At 36.0% G+C, this 22,569-nt stretch overlaps 1 protein-coding gene across 3 annotated transcripts in view; it reads right to left on the reverse strand.

The window, feature by feature from the left end:
* The window catches only part of LOC138708167 (fibrillin-2), a 176,381-nt gene extending 160,268 nt beyond the window's left edge, over window positions 1–16,113 (reverse strand). For all 3 annotated transcript variants that reach the window (XM_069838428.1, XM_069838429.1, XM_069838427.1), the window contains exon 1: window positions 15,963–16,113. In XM_069838428.1, coding sequence (XP_069694529.1) covers window positions 15,963–16,014 — 52 coding nt within the window. In that variant the 5' untranslated portion in view covers window positions 16,015–16,113. The remainder of the gene's footprint in view (window positions 1–15,962) is intronic.
* Between the last annotated feature and the right edge of the window lie 6,456 nt (window positions 16,114–22,569).

A 22,569-nucleotide genomic window follows, 5' to 3' on the forward strand; every position in this document is an offset into this window, starting at 1 on the left:
AAAGGTACATTAGTAAAGTAAACAACTAACGCCATCCTATAGCCAGTGTTCCTTAAACCTTTAGCTGCTTCTATAATCTTTTCGCTGTAAGAAAAATCCTCATGTAAACAATAGCACGTGACTGAAGTGAGGCTTCATTGGCCAATGTTTGGCGCCATAGATTCTCAGTACGTGTTCCCGCCTACTGTTGTACATTCTGTTTCATGTTAAACAATTCCCGTTGCTCGTCAAGTAGACCTAACCTCACTATTGTGCATCTGTTTGCTCAGGAAACATTTACTTTATAATTATTGTAATTAAAACTCACTTAACTTATTATATACATTTAAAACTATTTCTTTTTCTCCGTTTTTGAGAGGGTTTCCACTCTTATGTTTAATAACCACACACACCGAGGATGTAGAAGCCATACTTCAGTACCACGTGGTTAAGTGAACAACGACGAGTTCAAGTATCGCCAGCTTGTTACAAGAACAGACTACCTCGGTATTACTGTTGGTATTCATCCGCGTTCATAGTACATAACAAAATATAAAAGTAGCTTTTCTTTTACATAGAGTTTTACATATGAGTGAAGTTATATGTTTCATCGTATTTAACAACTAGAATTCGATTTTTTATTTTCAAATAATACAAGATTATGGTTTCCAAATACGAACTATATTCTCCTACGTCATGTGAGTGTTTCGACTGGGAGCCAATCACAGGTATGACAGCCACGTGCTTGTGTTTACATTAGGATTTTTCTTACAGCGAAAACAGTATAGGCAATGTTTTGGTGTCTATGGGCCGTATTCATAGACATTCTTAGCGCGGGCTTTCGGTGGATGATCAGCGAACTAACATTTTTCGTATTCATAAACCAGTGTCAGCGATATGATATGATATGATATGAATCCTGTTTAGCACGCTCGTAGCCCGGGCTAGCGAAATGTCTATGAATAGCACCCTATAATTTTTTATTGATACATAACAATGAAAAAAAATTATTATTACTTTGACTTCAGAAAACAATTAAAAGAAGTGATTAATGCGGTTTCTATTTCCCCTTTAATTAACCACTACTAATTTGCAGTAAATATGCAACATATGGAATTTCTAAAATAACAGATTTAGCCTTCATGCTTTCTTTTCACGGGCATAAAGTTTAAGCTTGAACATCAAACATTCCAAGTTTCACCTGCAATCTTCACTAAGGCACGGAAGTTTGTTCGAGATAAAGATAACTTCTCCCCTCCATAATTCACAATGCACACCGTTCAGTTCCGTGTGTAAACAGCGCTAGAGGAACAAATATCACACGAAACGAATATTAAGACGTAATTTTAGAGTTCTTGCAGAATAATGCGTAATATATGTATCAGTTAAGTAAACAGACACGATTTGATCCCGATGGGAATTTCTCCGCGAGACATGTAAGTTGCATAGCTGTTGCAGTTTGGTACTCCTGTAGGCAGTTTTATATCTTATCGAATGAGAAATGTCATTTTTTTTTTTTGGAAACCAAGCAAACAAATCTCATGAAGGAATAATATTGATTCAGTATGCTTAACCTACTCTCTTCTGGAAATATTTGGGCATTATAAATCTACTACTATCCCTGAAGTGTTGATTCATATCATGGCTGATTGACAGTTTAATCTGCAGAGAAGTTGGGATTGTGGATTGAGCATGTGTGAGTGGAAATTGCCCAGGAAGTAGGCCTAGTTGTCACCTATTGCAATGCAATCTTTCTCGCTGGTGTAATGGTTGATACTCTGGATGTTTCATACGATATTAGCTAGCTGAATTCTTGCCCAGAACGACAGAAATACAGTAATTTCTCCCTTTCGTGTCATGTATTTTTAACTCGTGAAATAATTCTGTCCCTAAGCATCAAGATTCCAAGCAAATTTACCAGAAAATTCCTTGCCCACGTTTCTCACTTAACGAAGAGATCTCCTTGCCGATCCCACGACATCATTCACTCAAACAGTATAATTCATGGTTAGTTCATAAAGTCATTTACGCCTCTTTGGTGCGCATAATATAGATAAGTTAGATATAGTCATTAAATTCAATAACTCTGAATAAATATAATATAAAAATTCATTGAAATTATAATACGTTATAATAATAAATAATCCGTAGCGCTACAGCCCGTGAAGGGCCTAGACCGACCAGCCGGCTGCTGGCTTCACGCCCACATGCCGAAGCAGAGGTGGACGATCATCCAACCAGAATGGAGGTATCGTGTGGTTAGTACGATGATCCCCCCAGCCGTTATAGCTGGTATTTGCAACCGGATTTCGCTACCTATCGTAGCTCCCCAAATGCATTACGATGCTGGGTGGGCACCGGTCCCATACACTGGCCGAAATTTCATGAGAAAATTTCTTCCCCCAGAGGACTCGAGCCAGCGCGCATTCCGTAACGCGAGTCCTAGGCGGGATGCCTTAGACGGCGACGTCACGGCGCGGGACTTATAATACGTTATTTCGCATAAATAAAATTTCAATCTCCTTTTAAACAATTTTAAAACATTTACTAAATCAAGATGTGCCTTCTTACTAACAAGACTAGTATTCACAGGAGATTTTGAGTATTTAACAGTTCTATATTTATAAATGTGAATATTTTTATTACTACAGTATCATGATTGGGAATTTCATTATTAGTGCTAAACAAACTTATTATTTTTGTACATTACTACTGCTTAAATATAAAAATTCCAATCATTGATAAAAATGTTTGTACATCTTCATTACACAATTTTTAACACTGTATCACTTCGGAACATGTATTATATGACTTTCTTGTGTTAAATTCTATCGTACCTGGTTTACATGTTTCGACCTATTATGGGTCATCCTCAGAACTGGTCGTTGTTGGTCTTGGCGCCTCTTGTTTTGTTTCCTGTGAGGGTGTGTTTGTGTGGTGTAATGTGGAGTCAAAGAGTGTGTGTGTTCTGAAATTGAGTTGTGTGTTGAGAATTTCATTGGGGTGTGTTTTTGTGTGTCTGTATATTTCATATTGTTCTAGTGTGTTGAGTTTCTGGCTTTTTGGTTGGATGTGTAGTATTTCCATGTCTGTGTTGGTGTCCCTGTAGGTGTGGTTAGCATTTGTGATGTGTTCAGCATATGTGGAGGTGTTTTGTAATTTTATTATGGCTGTGATGTTACACGTTACAAAGAACACATCACAAATGCTAACCACACCTACAGAGACATCAACACAGACATGGAAATACTACACATCCAACCAAAAAGCCAGAAACTAAACACACTAGAACAATATGAAATATACAGACACACAAAAACACACCCAATGAAATTCTCAACACACAACTCAATTTCAGAACACACACACTCTTTGACTCCACTTTACACCACACAAATACACCCTCACAGGAAACAAAACAAGAGGCGCCAAGACCAACAACGACCAGTTCTGAGGATGACCCATAATAAGTCGAAACATGTAAACCAGGTACGATAGAATTTAACACAAGAAAGTCATATAATACATATTCCAAAATGTTTGTGTTTTGAATACTACATGTCTTAAAGAATCTCTTTGTCTTAACATTAAAAATTAATATCAGAACCAAATTTTGCATCACAAGATCTCTATTATACGCACGACTCCATAGTCAAATATTTTACTACAGAATGCAATGTTCAAGAGCAAAGTAAACATTAAGGAAACCCATGTAGTCCATAAAATTTGTTACACATCTTATTGCAAAACACAGTTTATTCAATTTACTACACAGAGAATGTAAATTATAATCCCAATTTAATTCAGAATCAACTACTACAATATTCAAACAATTCGCAGATTTACCTATTTTAAAAGATTTATCACCATATAGTGCATTAAATAAAAGGAGTTCAAATTAATTTTTATTAAAAACAAAGATACAGTTTTTTTTATATTTAAGATTAAATAATAAGCGTATGTGAATATTAGACACCTGGAAGAAGCATCAGCAAAGAATATGAGTATGTTCGGTTGACGTTTGTCGAGTATGGTGAAGTTCGATATTCGTCGATGTTCGCTCTGCAGGAGGAGGTCTGTCGTGTTTGTTCCACCTTGTTATAAAATACTCTCTGTCCTTCACTCTCATCCCTTCATGTTTTAACCGCTTAAGGATTTTAGCACAGAACTTGCGATTAGTTTTTCATATGAAAGAAGACGAAGTTTGTAATTTCTTGGTTGCCTCTCTCATATTCGAACATTGCAGGACACTAATTCAGAGAGTAATGTTATGATGTGAATCTACTTTTGTTAAATTTTCTTAAATAGTTAATTTGTAAACAAATAAAATATCTGATTTTTTTTTAAACAGACCTATATAAAAATCATATACTATTTTCCAATCAATATTTGAAAATTATTGATCATTAGTGTATTGAACAGAAATAAACAAACGTCCTTAAAAGAGGCCTCACTTTCAACCCAACAGTATCTGAAATAATTGGGCATTTTATAACTTTTTTAACATTGATAAGATTGATATATAACAGGTATATACGGAAGTGTGTGGTCTTTTAGTGTCCAAAAGAGCATTGTTATTTTATTACATATTAGTAGTACACACATTATTGACCTAACATGTGTGTTTTATCATTAAATATGTAGTACACACATGTTCCAATGTACCACTGTGTAGTTAAACAGGGACATCATTTTATTTTAAAATCAATTTTTATTGTACCCGAGTTTTTTAATTTACTTCACTCTCACCCCTTCTACTAAACTAATGACGTTCCAGCTGTCCTCCACACAGAACCAAGGCCTCATATAGTAAACAGAACTGAGTTAGCGAGTATAGTACGCTCCAGAAATATGTTCGCGTTTTCCAGTGACGAAAGAGCTTTCAATATTGAATCATATTTTCGCACAGGTACTGTCGTCCGTTTGCCTACGTCGCATCACGATTTTCCCCACCTACTTCTGCTAGCCCCTCTGTAAAGGCTAGTGGCTGGGCTGTCTTAGCTCTTTTCTGAAAACATTAATTTCTGTTAGGAATTGGACGTCTACGTAATATTATACAACTGTTTAAAATAACTTAAATAAAAGGGCCTCGTTAAGTAATTAACTGTCACGTAATTTCCCCCTTTCTACGATCCTGCAACATACTACTTGGACGGATAGTAGATAGCATGTCTGAGTAATTTTATCTTTTCGGATCGGGCAGAAGTGAAGACTCAATTTACAGTACGTAAGGTACTCTTTTATAGAGTAGGTACAGAATTATTTCAACATGAGTTACTAGTACGAAGGACGAAACTGGGAATTGGAATTAGATACAATAGTCTATAGTGCGATAATATTCACAAAAGAACTGAAGCCTATATCGAAATGAACGGCCACCATTTTCAAAAATGTGTTTACATATCCATATTATGATTATTTTTCAATTTAACTCCATTCTCTATATTGTACGCTAATGTGCTGTAGACAGTATAATATACACTGCATAATGAATACGTTCGCATGGATAACTCAGTTCGTGAGTAAAAACACTTATTGTTAATACTGTACTGTATTTTGATTAAACAAAAACCCAATGAAAATCATCAAACTCAAAATTGCGATATTTCCTACTTTACGTAAATGGATGAATTACTTTTCTTCCCTCCTATACCTAGTAAAGTGATTTGTTTCTATTTTGCGCCAGTATCATCGAACTCCAGTCGTGGAAGGGGTTATCAAACGGTGTTTCCGGTTCTCAATCGTTAATCCAAAGGTATAGCCAGGTTAATATTAAAAATGTTATTAAAAATAAAATGATGTCCCTGTATATGGTAGGCCTATTGTTATTTCGGAACAGTTGTTTCGATTTATTTATTTTCAGGGAACTTAAACAGTTGGATCTGTTACAAGAAAATAACTTCCTTCATCTCTATTTAATTTTAACATACTCGCATGTGTGAACTTATTTGGAAATCTTGACAGTATAAAGGAAGCGATCCCGATGCAAGCAATGGTTTTATAGTAACAAATCACAGTTGAAGTAAGGAATTCTTTTTAGGGAACACAAGTAGTTCCGCAGAACACAGCTTCTCGAATGATATGTCCTCCAGTATTTCGATATTTATTCCACGACCACTCCCGTGATACTAAATGGCTATCGTCAGTATTTCAATTTGAATCACGTCTGAGATTGCGAAGGGTCATTAAGAAATGCAAAAGATAAAACAGTGCTGGAATATGGTGCAGCGGAAGCACTCTCATTAAATCAGCTACAGGATTCCTGCAGGCCGTTTACGTCACTCAGAATTAAATGGACCTTGTCGTTAGACTGGAGCCCCATTAGTACTGAAGGCTGCTTCGTAATTTTAATTACTGCCCTGAATCCAACTCAACGTGCTCGATCGTCGTCGACCTGAGTCGCTGCTGCAGGGACTGTGAGATTATTGCATGATGGACTAAGAAAAACACCCCATACGACTCTCAGATTTGTCATATGTTGTCATCACCCACCTCTGTGATGACATATCTGGTTTCAAATCCAGACAACCCAGATTCTATTCCAGAGCAGTAATTAGAAATGTATCTCCCTGTCTGTACTGTCTGAACGTCGTCGTCATTGTCCTCGTCATCGTCATCGTCATCGTCATCGTCATCGTTATCGTCATCATCATCATCTTATTACTTGTCTTACATTGCGAAAAAAAGGATTGCTATTTTAGCTACAAATTAAGCGTGTTCAGCTTTGTTTTCCGGTAAGAAATTGTATACCGAATAATAATAATAATAATAATAATAATAATAATAATAATAATAATAATAGTATGTAACATCATACACGCCAAAACATGGGCTTTAAGACCTCTCATTTCGCGTCTGGCCGCGAAACCAGGTGGCCCGGGTTCGAATCCCGGTGAGGGCAAGTTACCTGGTTGAATTTTTTTCCGGGGTTTTCTCTCAACCCAATACGAGCAAATGCTGGGTAACTTTCGGTGCTGGACCCCGGACTCATTTCACCGGCATTTCATTTCATTCAGACGCTAAATAACCTAGATGTTGATACAGCGTCGTAAAATAACCCAGTTAAGAAAAACCTCTCATTTCTTAATCTTCTGACGAGATGAGACCAATTTATACAAATCCTAAGCAAGGGGCTCTAAATGATAATTGGTAACCAAATATACAGGAAGGAACCAACTAAAAATTTTAATTCCTGTCGGTCAGTGATCGCCAAAAGCTGTGTCGCGACACATGCCCCTGCCTCCACTCAAGCGTAACCATGGCATCATACCTCCACCCTCTGTTTACGGCCTTCACTTCGATATAAGTAGGCCTAAAGACATTTATCAGCAGCGGACGTACACATGCACAGTAATGTTACAAGTGTGTAGGATAATATGTTTCGATGTCTTTTCGAAAACAGATAATAAGTAAAAACTTAATTCTAAAGAGCATGGGAGGAACAGTATTTATTTTGTGCAGAGAGCAAAAGTGTGAGATACTTAATTTGATGTAAAATTTTAAATGAAGTATAAAAGAACAATATACGTTGTCATTATTCTTCTTGTTATGAAGACTACCACGCCCTTACCTGTAACTTCAATATTTCATTAATAAACAACAATAAAAAGTATCGGCTTCTATGTCTTAATCGGGTAAAATACTTCGACGTTTTTTTCGACATATGTAGTGTAATTTGGATATTTCATTAATAAACAAACAATAAAAAGTATTGGCTTCTATGTCTTAATCGGTGTAAAATACTTTCACGTTTTTTCGACGTATATAGTGTAATTTGAATATTTCATTAATAAATAAACAATAAAAAGTATCGGATTCTATGTCTTAATCGGAGTAAAATACTTCGACGCTTTTTTAAGTATGTAGTGTAATTTACAACTTCGTGACCAGCCTGGTACGTTTTTCTAATTTCAAATATCTGCTGATGTAAAGTACACGCTCTTTCTATGGTAAATAAGAAAATAAATTTACTTTATTTTATTAATAATACAAAAATAATTAATTAATAGGAGGATAAAAAATTAACATGGAAAAAAGTGTGTATAGTTAATAAGTAGAAGAATATTATATTGCTTTTGTTTTTTCATCACAGTCTGTCTCTATACTGTTATTCACTGGAGAGACCCACTCCACCCCTCCCATTGCGATAGTGGTGTGCGGGTTGCATTTCTATTAGGTCACAATTTCATGGTGTTTGGCAACCACTGCTGTAAGTAGTGCAATATTATTATAGTTGCTGATGTAAAGTATGCTAGTATAACAACGTCTATTCCTACGGTGTGCTCACAATACAAAACCTAATAAACCATTGCTAATATATAAAAAATTATTCCTAAATTTCTGGAAGTTTCTTTTTCCCCTTTTTCATGACAAATAATGTGTGAAATTGTAGCAAGTCCTGGTTGAATCATAATACGAGTATATATTTGTGGGTGCTCAAAGAATCAAAATAAGTGTTGATATAAAACTGGATCAGCTGTTCCAGCACGATCATAGAATGATGCATTTGTTTCGATCAGTTAATAATATTGTATTGCTCAAGCAAAGACTGGAGGTGATAATAGTAATATTAAAACTGTAATACATACAGCGTACCTGAAAAAAATAATGGAATTCGTTCTGATTTTATATTAATTGGTTTCATAAAATTTGTTGTTAAAATAAATTTAACAGCATTCAGACGTTGGCGTTTTGTTAATTACCGTACATGCTAATAATGCTTATCAAAGAATAAATGAATGAAATAACGGTTGAATTATTACCATTATTATTATTATTATCATTATTACGTTTGAGATGGGCAGGGCATGTAGCACGTATGGGCGAATCCAGAAATGCATATAGATTGTTAGTTGGGAGACCGGAGGGAAAAGACCTTTAGGGAGGCCGAGACGTAGATGGGAGGATAATATTAAAATGGATTTGAGGGAGGTGGGATATGATGATAGAGACTGGATTAATCTTGCACAGGATAGGGACCGATGACGGGCTTATGTGAGGGCGGCAATGAACCTTCGGGTTCCTTAAAAGCTATTTGTAAGTAAGTAAGTATTATTATTATTATTATTATTATTATTATTATTATTATTATTATTATTACACCTCCGATAGCGTGTGAAATATTTCAGATATACACAAACCGACAATTACAAGTTAAATTACATCGAATGGGACATCTGATACACGTAATGTATTTTTTGTACATGAAATAACTTCAAAATATTAGAGTCAACTTTCCTTTTTTAAATGGGAACCAACTATGTTTTGTATTGCAAATATTGCACTAGCTGTGTCTAATAACTGGCTACTTTACTGACTGTTTGAATTTTACCGGTAAGAGTAAACACAAAAAATATCTGACCAAGGATCGAACAGAGAAAGGACAATTCTGGTTAGAGTTGTGCGTCAATTAAATCTCAATCACAATGTACTGTACATTTTAATACCATGGAAATGTTGCATATGGTGATGTGAGACATAAAAGTAGTGTACAATAAAAAATAAGCAATTCTTCTAAAAAAAAAAAAAAAGAAAAAGCAAAACACAAAATCTCCGGTGTGCAATCAGATTTCTCTCTATTGTCTAATCGTTCAACTGTCCAGTAGAGAATTGAAGAAATAAGGGTTGTATTGGATAGTGTACAGTACTATACGCATTCTGAAGAAATTTAACCGAAAGTCAAAAGAATTAGCGTACAAAACCCTTGTTCGCCCAATTATAGAATATGGAGCAGTAGGTTGGGATCCATACAGACAAAACCAAATCGATTCAATATAAAAGGTCTAACGCAAGGCAGCAAAATATGTCAAAATGGGGAAGGGAAATGGTGAGGAGATAGTAAAAGAATTAGGGTGGGAACTTCTCAAATCAAGGCGACGAAAAACCAGACTCACCGCATTGTTTAAGGCACAAATGGGACAAAAAGCATGGACCGATATCAATGCTAGATTAGCAACACCATCATACTTAGGAAGGACTGATCATATTAGGAAGTTTAAATGTAGAAAACAAAGCACGGACGTGGCAAAATTTTCCTTTGTTAACCGCACAATAGTAGACTGGAACAGCTTACCCGTGGCAATCTTTCAGGGTGGTTCTCTTAAAATCAATACATTTAAGGAAAGGTTGAAAAGATTAGACTGAATATGTAATTGGAGGTGCAGTGTAATTATTTAAGTTGTGTCATGTAATTAATTGAGTTGATATATAATTAAGTTGATATGTAATTAATTAAGATGATATGTAATTTAGTTGATATGTAAATAAATTATAGTGATATGTAATTAAAATGATATGTAATTAAGTTGATATGTAATTACTTAAATTGGTAATATTTGGGTGAAATAGAAGTACTTATAAGTTAGATATGCTTTTGCTTATTGTAGGCTTTATTATAGAATAGTTTTTATTTATAGTCCTAGGTTTATTGCATCTACTTATTTATAGTTAGAAAGAAATTTACGTTTATTTAATTTTTTTAATAGCCGTACCAGTGCGCTCCGCTGCACCCATTAAAAATAAATATAAAGTAATTACATAATTAAAATAGGACATTTGATCCAGGGAACATTCGTATTTGATAGAAGGATAAATCATTTATTATGTTACTTAATTTAAATTGTATTAAAAAATTAAAATGCGATCATTTTGATCCAGTCATAAAAAATTATTTTAGGTAGTACAGGAAACGATTGCCTATCAAGTTTTCTGTGCAGAAGAAGCTATTTTAATCTTACCTGTCCTCGATTCACTCAGAAGTTACTGTAATAACATTATAGCATTATGTCCATCTAGAGAAACTACACTTTCCAATGGTGAATTAATAATTAATTATACAAATCGGTTAATTTAGCTTCCGATATTACTTCATACAAACACAAAAGATTCTCTGTAGGTTATGTTTCATAGCTTTCGATTGTTGTTGTCCAAGACCCCTTATAGACGAAGTCATTTGTTTTTTAATTCATTACACCGCCTTAGATGGCGTTGTTATTGTAATTTTTGAAACTCATTTAGCTCATTAAATATCAGTCCTATCAAAATTTTGCATGGAATAAAACTTATCGGAAATTCTTTTTAAAGAAACTTTTGTTATATAATATTTTTCTTGAAAATTAATAATAAGGGAGATATTTCGATTTATTTAATTCAAGCCCCCTTATAACCCCCCTTTTAAATAAAATATTTTGAATGCCATATAGCCTAAATTCTAAGTTACAATGAACTTAATTTATATTCCAATTTTCATATAAATCGGTTCAGCCATTATCGCGTGAAAAGGTAACAAACATCCAGACAGACATACAAACATACAAACAAAAATTAAAAAAAAGGCGATTTTCGGTTTCAGGGCGGTTAATTATATATGTTAGGACTAATTATTTTTGGAAAATCGAAAATTACCAGAAAAATTTCGGCTACAGATTTATTATTAGTATAGATTATTGCTGTAATTATTGTATTATTGTAATTGTAACTATTGTGTATTATATATCACTGCCACCGGATATATACCCAATTGTAGTGTTAATGAATACATACATACTATGGGTGTGTTCGATTTTCAATTACGTCAACATTATGAACTAGACATAAAGAAGAGTGCGTCAGACATTGTTACTGGTGGTATTCAAACAGGCAGAGGCGCAGAGAGAGAGAGAGAGAGAGAGTGTTTTTCCTGCTTGCTACGAGATGTGACACCTTCAGGCCGGCCGTCCACTGGAACCGAACTCGACCGACTGACAAATCGTCCGTCTACGCTCGAACACAGTCGAATGATCCGACAAGAGAAGGCACTGGCGCGCGTCCATTACACTCGCCCTATTCGACCGATTGCAGCCGAAGACGGCCCATTGAGATGGGATTTTCCGGTCTCAATCGGACGAACAGCGCAACACGTGGTGGCATCCTCTGTCGGGACAACACGTGGACTCCGTACAGCGTTATTTTTCAAACATTTCTGAACATGAGTCGACCATGTCATGATATGCTCTGCCTACGTAACATTAAGTACTTTTTGTCTTAATTTTTTTTAATTAAACAAGACAAAATTTTTAAAGCTTAACAAGTTACTATGCATGTAGGCTACTACATGCCAAAAAGTTCCTCAGGTGATGTAACTTCTCTGAAATTTGACCATTTTGAGACTGATGAACGAATGACATTTAAAATATATTGAAAAGTATCAACACTCATCCGATAGTAATCAAAAACCTTGCCACTATCCTCTTGAATTTTTTTTGTGTAGATTATGAAACACACCAAGGCGAGCTAGAGCTTGACGACGATTGCCCCGAAATTTGATTTCGTCGATTTCAGTGATATTCCCTAAATCACATCATATTTCTCCTTCATTTCGCTGTAATAACCTGATGTATCTTACTAAATCTGTATTTTCTTCTAGTGCATTCAAAAGACCGCAGTTATACTCCGTAAACTTTGCATTTGAAATAATGTTTAAAGAATATAGTCGCGAATTTTACTAGCGAAATTTCGATTGTCTATTGTTTTAGTTATTTCGGTACGGCCAGGCCACTAGTGGCGCTGCTGTGTGGTCCGCCTTATTCAGTTGTTTCGAGAGATGAAATGAAGGAGAAGTGAAGTGTTGGAATGAAAGAGGGAAACAGAGTACCCCGAGAAAAACCCCTATGCAACGCTGTTTTTCCATCATACATTCCACGCAGACTGAACCCGGACCGTCTTAATGGAAGGCCAGTGCACTAGCACTGTAGTCACACATGCGGCACGAATGGTGTTAGCGTCCAGCTTCCATGCACGTCCACACTTATTGCGCGCTGGATTCTTTGATTTTCCGCAGAAAAACCGACAAGTGGTGGAACACAGCGCGCCTCGGTCCGTAACGCTCAGGTTGCGTGCGGGCTCATGTTGCGCGCCGAAGTTGCGAAGTACCGTTCGCTGTCCAGATAGGAACGCAGCGCGGTTGCGTTACGAGGTTCGGTTGCAAGTCTAGACGCGGCTTAAGGGTATTAAGTAAGCTGACTCGGACTATATTGACCGACTGTTTGCTCGGCCTTGGAATTTCCCAGGGTTCACTTTTACAAAGATTCGGGAGGGAGGGTTGAGGACCATTACACTGTAATCCATCTTGTACTTGACTCTTTTGTTATCACTCTACTCCCCTTTACAAAAAATACGCTTTTCTATTCTTCTAATAACCTCTTTTAAAGGAGTGAGAAGTAATCCTTCCTTTATCCCTTACTGCATGTTTCAAACTGTTCAGGAAGCAGAAAAAATTATTTGTCTTTTAATGCACTCAAGGCTAGCAGGTTTGAAATTTTGTTCTGAAACCCATCTCCCTCAAATCCATTTTAATATTATCCTCCCATCTACGTATCGGCCTCCCCAAAGGTCTTTTTTCCTCCGGCCTCCCAACTACCACTCTACATGCATTTCTGGATTCGCCCATATGTACTACATGCCCTGCCCATATCAAACATCTGTATTTAATTTCCTAATTATGTCAGGTGAAGAATAACCCATAAGAAAATACGGGTCTTACAATTTATTGGTATATTCCAGTTTTTTCTTTATTAATTGTGAAGCTTGGGCACGCCAAGATGGAGTATATTACTGGCCACTGAACGAATATTGCAGACTGTTCTTCCTGGCAGTACGATCTACTTCCACTAGATGGCTCCCCGACACGAGTAGCTGGGTTGCCAATACATGCAAACGAAATGATACTAAACGTGAAGAATGTTGCTACAGGTGGAAGGTTAGGTTAGGTTTTATTAGGTGTGTAGTATTATTACTATGTTGGCGACACTGAAACCCACTATGAAATTAACGAAATATGGCTGCATTCTTCATTCACAGACGACGATTTTCGTATATAAGTAAAGTACCTATTTAGGGCGGGTTGGGTGGACTCACAGCTCTCCAAGTGATCACGTCTATTTGAGGGGCGTTTCCACAAAACTCGTTATCTACAAAATCTTTTTTTTTTTCAAGAGAGCTCTTTTCTAAAATACACAAGTGTAGATACCGAGTTTTGAAAAATCTCTTTTAATTCAAGATCAATTTACTGATATACTTACCAACTTTAGCTTAATTCTGATAGCACCATTGGATTCTCCTGACCCAAAACCATAAGGATACGCTAAAACCTCAAAATCGAAAAAAAGTAGGCCCAGATAACGAGTTTTGTGAAAACGTCCCTCATTTGTACTAATGAATACTTCCATTTTATAGTTTATTTCAGCGATTTTGAAAAAGGTAAGAAGTGGCGTTCCTGTAATTCACAATTACCTTTTCTTTTGATAATGCTAAGATTTTATTTTTTTACTGATATTTTCAAGTGATATTCGTTTGCTATAAGTATAAATTTGTGGAGGAGGGGTATTAGTAGTAAATTATCTTCAGAATATGCTAAAAGTATAGTGACGTCTTCATAGAGGATTGCTTTTAAACTACTATTATACAATTTTATTGTACATATTACGTATATTTGTGTTACTGCTGTTATTATTGTTATTCACTACTCTATATTTATATTGTTGAGTGGATGAAATAAATAAATAAATAAATAAATAAATAAATAAATAATAAATAAATAATCCATGTTGAACCTTTCGTACACTACTTTTAACACTTGAATATAAATAATTGAATAAATGGTGATCTTACTCGTGTTAATTGTGTAAACATAAAACATAGCACACAGAACAGAAAACACATTACAAAGACATCTCAACACACAAACAACACAAACAAATAAATACAACCACATAGACGTATACAAACTCACATGCAATAGTTGCAACAGTTTCTACATTGGACAGACAGGCAGATCATTCCAACTCGATACAAAGAACACATTAAAACAATAACCAGAGGACACAATACATCTACATACGCCGATCACATAACTAATGCTAACCACACATGCAACACGGCATGGCGCGTCCTCAGGTTGCGGATAGAGGAGACGGCCTCCAGATATGGAGGGTAGCTGCGAATATATTGAATAAGCAGTCGTGGACAGCCGATAAGGGGTGGTCCTCCAGCTTGGGGGTTGGGCGAAGGGCTAACAACCCATCACCGTAAAAAGCAGCTTGTTACGTATCCCTATAATAAGCCTCGGAGGCGGGCTTATGTGAGGGCGGCAATGAACCTTCGGGTTCCTTAAAAGCCATTTGTAAGTAAGTAAGTAACCACACATACAATAACATAAGTACGGACATGGAAATCCTACACATACAACCTAAAAACCAAAAACTCAACACACTAGAAGAATATGAAATATACAGACACACTAAAACACACCCTGATCAAATTCTCAACACACAGATCAATTTCAGAACACACACACTATTTGACACCACATTTCAACAATTTTCAACAATCGAACACACCCACACAACAGGCAGCGAAGTTCGAGATGACGCCGAGATCTAGTAGGATCTGAGGATGGTGTGAAGAAACACCGAAACAGCTGTAAGCCGCACATGCTTACAGAATTAACACGAGTAAGATCGCCATTTAATCAATTAAGTGATCGTGCTTAATTTAATTTAGGATATTCCCTATTATTATTATTATTATTATTATTATTATTATTATTATTAGTATTATTAGTATTAATTATTTGTATTAATTATTGGTATTATTATTAAGTGTATTTTTAATTAATAAGTTTACTATTGTCATTATTGAGTGTCATTAGTTACCACTGCCACCGGGTATATACCCATTGCAGTGTGAATAAATACATACATACAATTATTTTAATGAATTAATGTAGGAGACAAGGATCCCAGAAAGAAAAGAAGGAAAGAAAACAAAGCGGTAAATAATTGTGACTGCTGCTAGTATTTTCGTTAAAGACGAGTTATTTTGTCTGGACTAATTTATACAAAGTAAAAGCCGCCATAATTATTTACCGTTTTGGATAAGATTGAAAACAAAGCTACTGCATTCTGTCAGCAACGTTTAACACCAGGAAGACGAGCATTTGAACTTACATGAAGAAAGACGCAGGATGCCCAGCAGCACGGACAGAACGAGCGGCCGCATGTCTTCCTCGGCGAGCCTCCAGCGATGCACTGATGCAGATCACACTCCGCGGCGTGGGTTGCGGGCTGCGCGCCTTCGGGAGTAGCGCTGCCAACTCCGACACGAGCCGAAGTTCCTGAAGAGCTGGGCAATTCTTTCAGTTCGCATATTTAGTGTCGAGGCCAGGTCCTGTTTTCTGAGATCTGCTGTGCTCCGTTTCAATTCAGAATACACTGCGGTCGGTTTTTACGTACTGGGCTCCATTTAACGTAGAATCCACTGAAGAAGGATTTGATCTACTAGGCTCCGTTTCAACTTAGAATTCACCCAAGAAGGGTTGTGATCTACTTGGAATTCCCTGAATTCGGTTCTGATCTGCTGGGCTCCGATTCAACTTAGAATCCACTGAAGTCCACTTTTATGAAGGGAGAGCTACATGAGAAAATCATTAAAAGACACGTTTTTGTTAAAATGATTGCATTAATAAAAGTACAGTATTTGTTGAAAAACAGCCAAAGTTGGCACATTTGTTAAACACACTTTTATCATTTCAGTAATACAGGGACATCATTTTATTTTTACTAACATTTTTAATATTAACCTGGCTATACCTTTAGAGAACCGGAAACACAGATTGCTACCCCCTTCCGCGACTGTACTTCGATGATACTGGCGTAAAACACAAACAAATCACTCTACTAGATATAGGAGGGAAGAAAAGTAGTTCATCCATTTACGTAAACTAGGAAATATCGCGATTTTGAGTTCGATAATTTTCATTAGCTTTTTGTTTAATCTTAATACACTACTGTATTAAGAATAAGTGTTTTAACTCACGAACTGAGTTAGCCATGCGAACGTATTCATTATGCAGTGTATATTATACTGTCTACAGCACATTAGCATACAATATAGAGAATGGAGTTAAATTGAAAAATAATCATAATATGGATATTTAAACACATTTTTGAAAATGGTGGCCGTTCATTTCGATAATGTGAATATTATCGCACTATAGACTATTGCATCTAATTCCAATTGCCAGTTTCGTCCTTCGTACTAGTAACTCATGTTGAAATAATTTTGTACCTAGTCTATAAAAGAGTACCTTACGTACTGTAAATTCAATCTTCACTTCTGCCCGACCCGCACAGATAAAATTACTCAGACATGCTATCTACTGTCCGTCCAAGTGGTTATGCCGCAGGATCGTAGAAAGGGGGGAAATCACGTGACAGTTAATTACTTAACGAGGCCCTTTTATTTAAGTTATTTTAAACAGTTGTATAATATTACGTAGACGTCCAATTCCTAACAGAAATTAATGATTTCAGAAAAGATCTTTTACAGAGGGGCGAGCAGAAGCAGGTGGGGGAAATAGGGATGCGACGTAGGCAAACGGACAGTACCTGTGCGAAAATATGATTCAATATTGAAGCTCTTCCATCACTGGAAAGCGCGAACATATTTCTGTAACGTACTATACTCACTAACTCAGTGCTGTTTACTATATGCGGTCTTGGATCTGTGTGTAGAGGACAGTTGGAACTTCATTAGTAGACGGGGTGGCAGTGAAGTACATTCAAAAACTCAGGTACAATAAAAACTGAAGTAAAAATAAAATTATGTCCCTGTACTTTCAAAATACACAATTTTAAATATTTTTTTAAACGGTTCACATTTAAATGTGTATAAGCTTAACAATTTTAACATTCATGCCCTTACACTGTACCGTTTCTGAAAAACTATTTAGTGGATAAGGTTAATTTTTATTATACGTGTGCCTAAGACATAAATACAAAATCTGAATCATTTAATATTTTTTATTTCCTATATAACAACAAAATTAAAAATTTTTAACCACTTTTATAACATTTGTAGCATATTTGGAAGGTTATTGTTTTTGTTATAAAAAGTATGTCAATTTTCAAAATTCTAAATCAGCCCTGTTAGAGAATAAGGTGCTTAGGAAAATATTTGGGGCTGAGCGGGATGAAGTTACAGGAGAATAGAGAAAGTTACACAATGCAGAACTGCACGCATTGTATTCTTCACCTGACATGATTAGGAACATTAAATCCAGACGTTTGAGATGGGCAGGGCATGTAGCACGTATGGGCGAATCCAGAAATGCATATAGAGTGTTAGTTGGGAGATCGGAGGGAAAAAAACCTTTAGGGAGGCCGAGACGTAGATGGGAGGATAATATTAAAATGGATTTGAGGGAGGTGGGATATGATGATAGAGACTGGATTAATCTTGCACAGGATAGGGACCGATGGCGGGCTTATGTGAGGGCGGCAATGAACCTTCGGGTTCCTTAAAAGCCATTTGTAAGTAAGTAAGTAAATCAGCCCTGCACAAACGGCGCTCATTGAGCGCGGCCGCTCCTTCTGAGCGGGAGAGCCGTCTAACAGCTCGCCGGAAAGGTACGTCGGAATGACGTAGGCTTGCTATAGATTGAGGACAGTCCACGCAGCTATCTGGTGGTAGTATGCATTATCAGTAGCTATTTCACTTTGCCTATCTACGGCTACGTAATGGAGGAATCTAAAAGACGGAAAAGTGATCATCATGCAAATTCTTCCAATATTGCATGGGAAAATGCTTATTTTTTCACAGCAGCTGGAATCAATACTTATCTGCCACAAAAGTTTGAAAGAGAGAGGAAAACATAATATAATGCGTCATTACTAGTCCACACAGAGATACGACGATTTTGTTGGTGAAGATCGCAGTAAAAGATTCAAGAGTTGAAAGTTGCATTATTACATGAGGTATACTTGTTTTTTTTAAAGATGGGACATGACAGGAGCGTTGCGATCGGAAAAACAACTGAGTGCCACATAGCGTGGCAGGTCTGTTGCTATGGTAACGACGGTTGAGTTGCCAAACTTCCGTTCCCAAGTGATGAGTGCTTAATAGTTTTCTTGACAACATTTATTGTGCACACAATGTTAATATTGGAACGTTTCGTCTTTGATTCTCTGTCGATTTTTGTATTGTTTTTTTACCTTCGCGTCAATTGTCAATGAATGTTTTAACGTCAATTGCTAACATCCATCAGCTGGCAGTGTGGTAGTCCATATTGGCAACACAGCACTGTAGTTCCAAGCTCGGCCGCTTAACTGTCATGTCCCATCTTTCAAAAAAAGGGTACGTTATAATTTATTAATCTTCAACAATTTAAATATCTCTCTTCAGGAACAAGGCCAGCTCATTGTAGATATGTTGAATAAATTACGGGATTTCAGTCGTAAACTTACACTTTTCGTAAGTCAGTTTCGGGAAGGTAATATGGCTCACTTTCCAAGGATAGAAACTGCTCGTGATGAAGCCATGTTAAACGATTATATGCAAATATTAATTGAAATTCAAAATAAATTTAATTCTAGTTTCCAAGATCTTGTCTTCATTGGAAAGAAGTTTAAAGTTATCACAATAAATTCCTTCAACACCAGTTGAAATAATGTCATACGATTTACAGCTTGAGCTTATTGATCTTCAATGTGCCATAAGGGCTAAAGACCGTTTGAATAATACTAATAGTCTGGTTGAGTTTTACAAGACTAAACCTCAGCAATAATATCCACGACTACACAAGCTAGCTGTGAAAGTGATTGCTGTGTTTGGTTCAACATTTAGGCCTATATCTGTGAGTAACTGTTTTCTATTATCAACTTTAATAAAGGCAGACATCGAACATCTGTAACTAATGTTTCACTACGATCAGTACTATTCCTTTCAGCTGCTAACAGCATAAAATCCCGTTTTGATGTACTGATAAATAAAACTATAATAAAATGATATTGTATAGCCTATTTAAGTAGCTATAGAGTTTCTATTATTTCTGTAAAATAAATATTTCTTTATTAAATAATAATAGTCCAAGATAGTCTTTGACTGAGAAGCTTCCCTCCCTACCTCTCTCCCTATGCTCCCACTTGTAGCCAGCGAACTCACTTACCCTCATCATAAGGTTCTTACCACAGTCTAGTATATACAGTCGCGAAGCTCAATACGTAGTAAATATGCAAACATTATGTAGTTGCTCACCACTAGGATCGCTAATATCGCCTCATTACAGGCAATGCAAAATAGAACCGTCACAGTCTAATGTTTCTAGCACCCTCAAAACTCAAGCTTCGTAACTGTATACAGTAGACTGTGGTTCTTACTATGCTACGGCGTACACAAGCATTTGGATTCACGAGATAACGAATGACCTATAACATATACATTTTAATTTAGCAACATAACACGAATACAGACTAATACATCTTAATTTAAACACGTAAGATATTAGAAAACACAAATCATATTGAAAATTTAAGACGTTAAGTAAACAAGGATCATAGGGTGCTATTCATAGACATTTCGCAGCACGCGCTACGAGCGTACTAAGCTAGCCCCGGCTATCCACTGGTTACTTGTACAGAATTCAAATCATATCCTATCGCTAACACTGGTTTATGAATACGAAAAACGCTGATCATCCACCGGAAGCCCGCGCTAAAAATGTCTATGAATATACGGCCCTAAGTGTTTTTCAAATGTTCGAGGGAAATGAGTCAAAATATGGGCTAGACCTACTTTGGAACTCGTGGCACATACACGTCCCGCCATCTATGAACGCCTATAAAATGATAGAGAAATGCGTTTGGACTATGATTCTGTTTTAATTCAGTGCTAGCTGTTGTAAGTACAATGAGGGAAATAATAGCTGGAATATTTTCTAAGTCACTACTCATTTCCCGAGCCAAAAGTTTCGGTTCATATGATGAGATATTCGCTTCGCTTTTACGTTTAATTATTAAATTCTATGCCAGTCATGTCAACTGATGCCCATAGACGCAAGCGTGCGTTTTAGAGCGGAAAAGAAAGAGACAGACGAAAGAGGTAGTATATGCCGCTTGGTCGAGCTATATACAGGGATGGCCAGCACTGATTCAATGGATAATGAGAAGAGAACTTATTAAAACTGTATCCATGTTAATTTTTAGATTTGTCTGAGAAGTATAAGTGCATTATAGGAATGTAAGTTTTAATTTTAATGTTCATTTTGCACAAGTTTGCTTTCTTATTAAAAAGGAATATTTTTTTTTCTACTTTTTTTTACAGAAAAGTGAAATTATCAGATATGTTTGTTTAGTAGCCTTACAGGTACTGAAACAATGTTTTCGTAAATCTAATAAGTATATCGTAAATACGCATAAATGAAGAGAGTACATTACAAATCTTGAAAATATTCGCATGAAAAATGTTTGCAAGGAAGTGAATTAAGAAAGCAACTATTGTTACATCATAAACAAAAGATATGTGCCGATGTGTTGTAAAAAGGTCAGCTCTATAGCTTCAGCAGATTTCGAGAAAATAATTTAATATTTTGATGATAGGAAGTTGCGCACCAATATCACCTTAAAAGCAGAATGCGATAAGAGTTTTGTTATGTAATAGGCCTATTCTATTAGTTACATTTAAAACATATACCTAGGTAAAACTTTACTTTGTACTGTAATATTATTTTGATTAGTTTATTGATAACTTTTATAAGGCTAAAGATACCAACAATATCAATTCCAACTTACCATGTCATACTCAATCTCTTTCCTTGGGATATCACTTTCTTTATGAATGATGTGTTTCATTTATTTAGTACAGTATAGTTAAACTACTATGGAATTTATGTGAATATTACTTCTTAAATCTTTATTACGTTATTAATGTTTAAAACACAACTGCAATATTAAGAAATTGGTGTAAATACTTTTGTTTTACAAACAATATATATATATATATATATATAATATCAAACAGAGAGAAGCCATATAAAAATGACGACAAAATTTCACGTTCCGTTTGTAGTATCCTTATTCCTTCCATACCTAGCGTTTGATGCCCGCGCACGACGTCAAGGTCAGAAAAATGCGCTTGTTTTCTTTGACACTGCTGATCTATGCTGAGAAGTAATTAAAATTGTAGCTTCTTACGAACCGCTCTACAGATCTTGAAACATTTTCGCCAGTTCAACAATTGAATACCTCCTCGGAATAAGGGTATAGGCCTCTGGTACATTGTTCCTCTATGTACTTAGAACTTAGACCCTTATTCCGTCGGTATTCAATTACGTCCCTCACTGTACATAATTGTTGTTTCCAGTAAAACATAATTTTCACGAAAACAGTACTTAATACTTCAAGTCTTCAACTGTCAAACATAATACCTTACCCTAGATTTAGTTACATCGTCATACAAACTAGAAACGTATTTCATACTCGTCTTTATACAGATAGATTTAAGCTAGGATTCTGAATGCCGGTACGCAGACTAGATAGCTGAAAACATGTAACATTAGCTTTTGAGAATTTACCTGCGAAATATTTTCAACCTGTTTCTAACTACAGACTTTTAGCTGAATATTAGTTAATGAAAGATACAATACATTTAATTTACAACATGTTCTGCCATCCTTTGCGGGCGGAGTGAATCACCCGATATGAGGTTCCGATGGATCAGTCGAGTTGCTACATAAATGGATAAACGTCGCCGCGCGCCGGCGAGGTTCTCGTATCTGCG

The sequence above is a fragment of the Periplaneta americana genome, chromosome 10 (assembly GCF_040183065.1).
Source record: "Periplaneta americana isolate PAMFEO1 chromosome 10, P.americana_PAMFEO1_priV1, whole genome shotgun sequence".
NCBI classification, from domain to species: Eukaryota; Metazoa; Arthropoda; class Insecta; order Blattodea; family Blattidae; genus Periplaneta; species Periplaneta americana.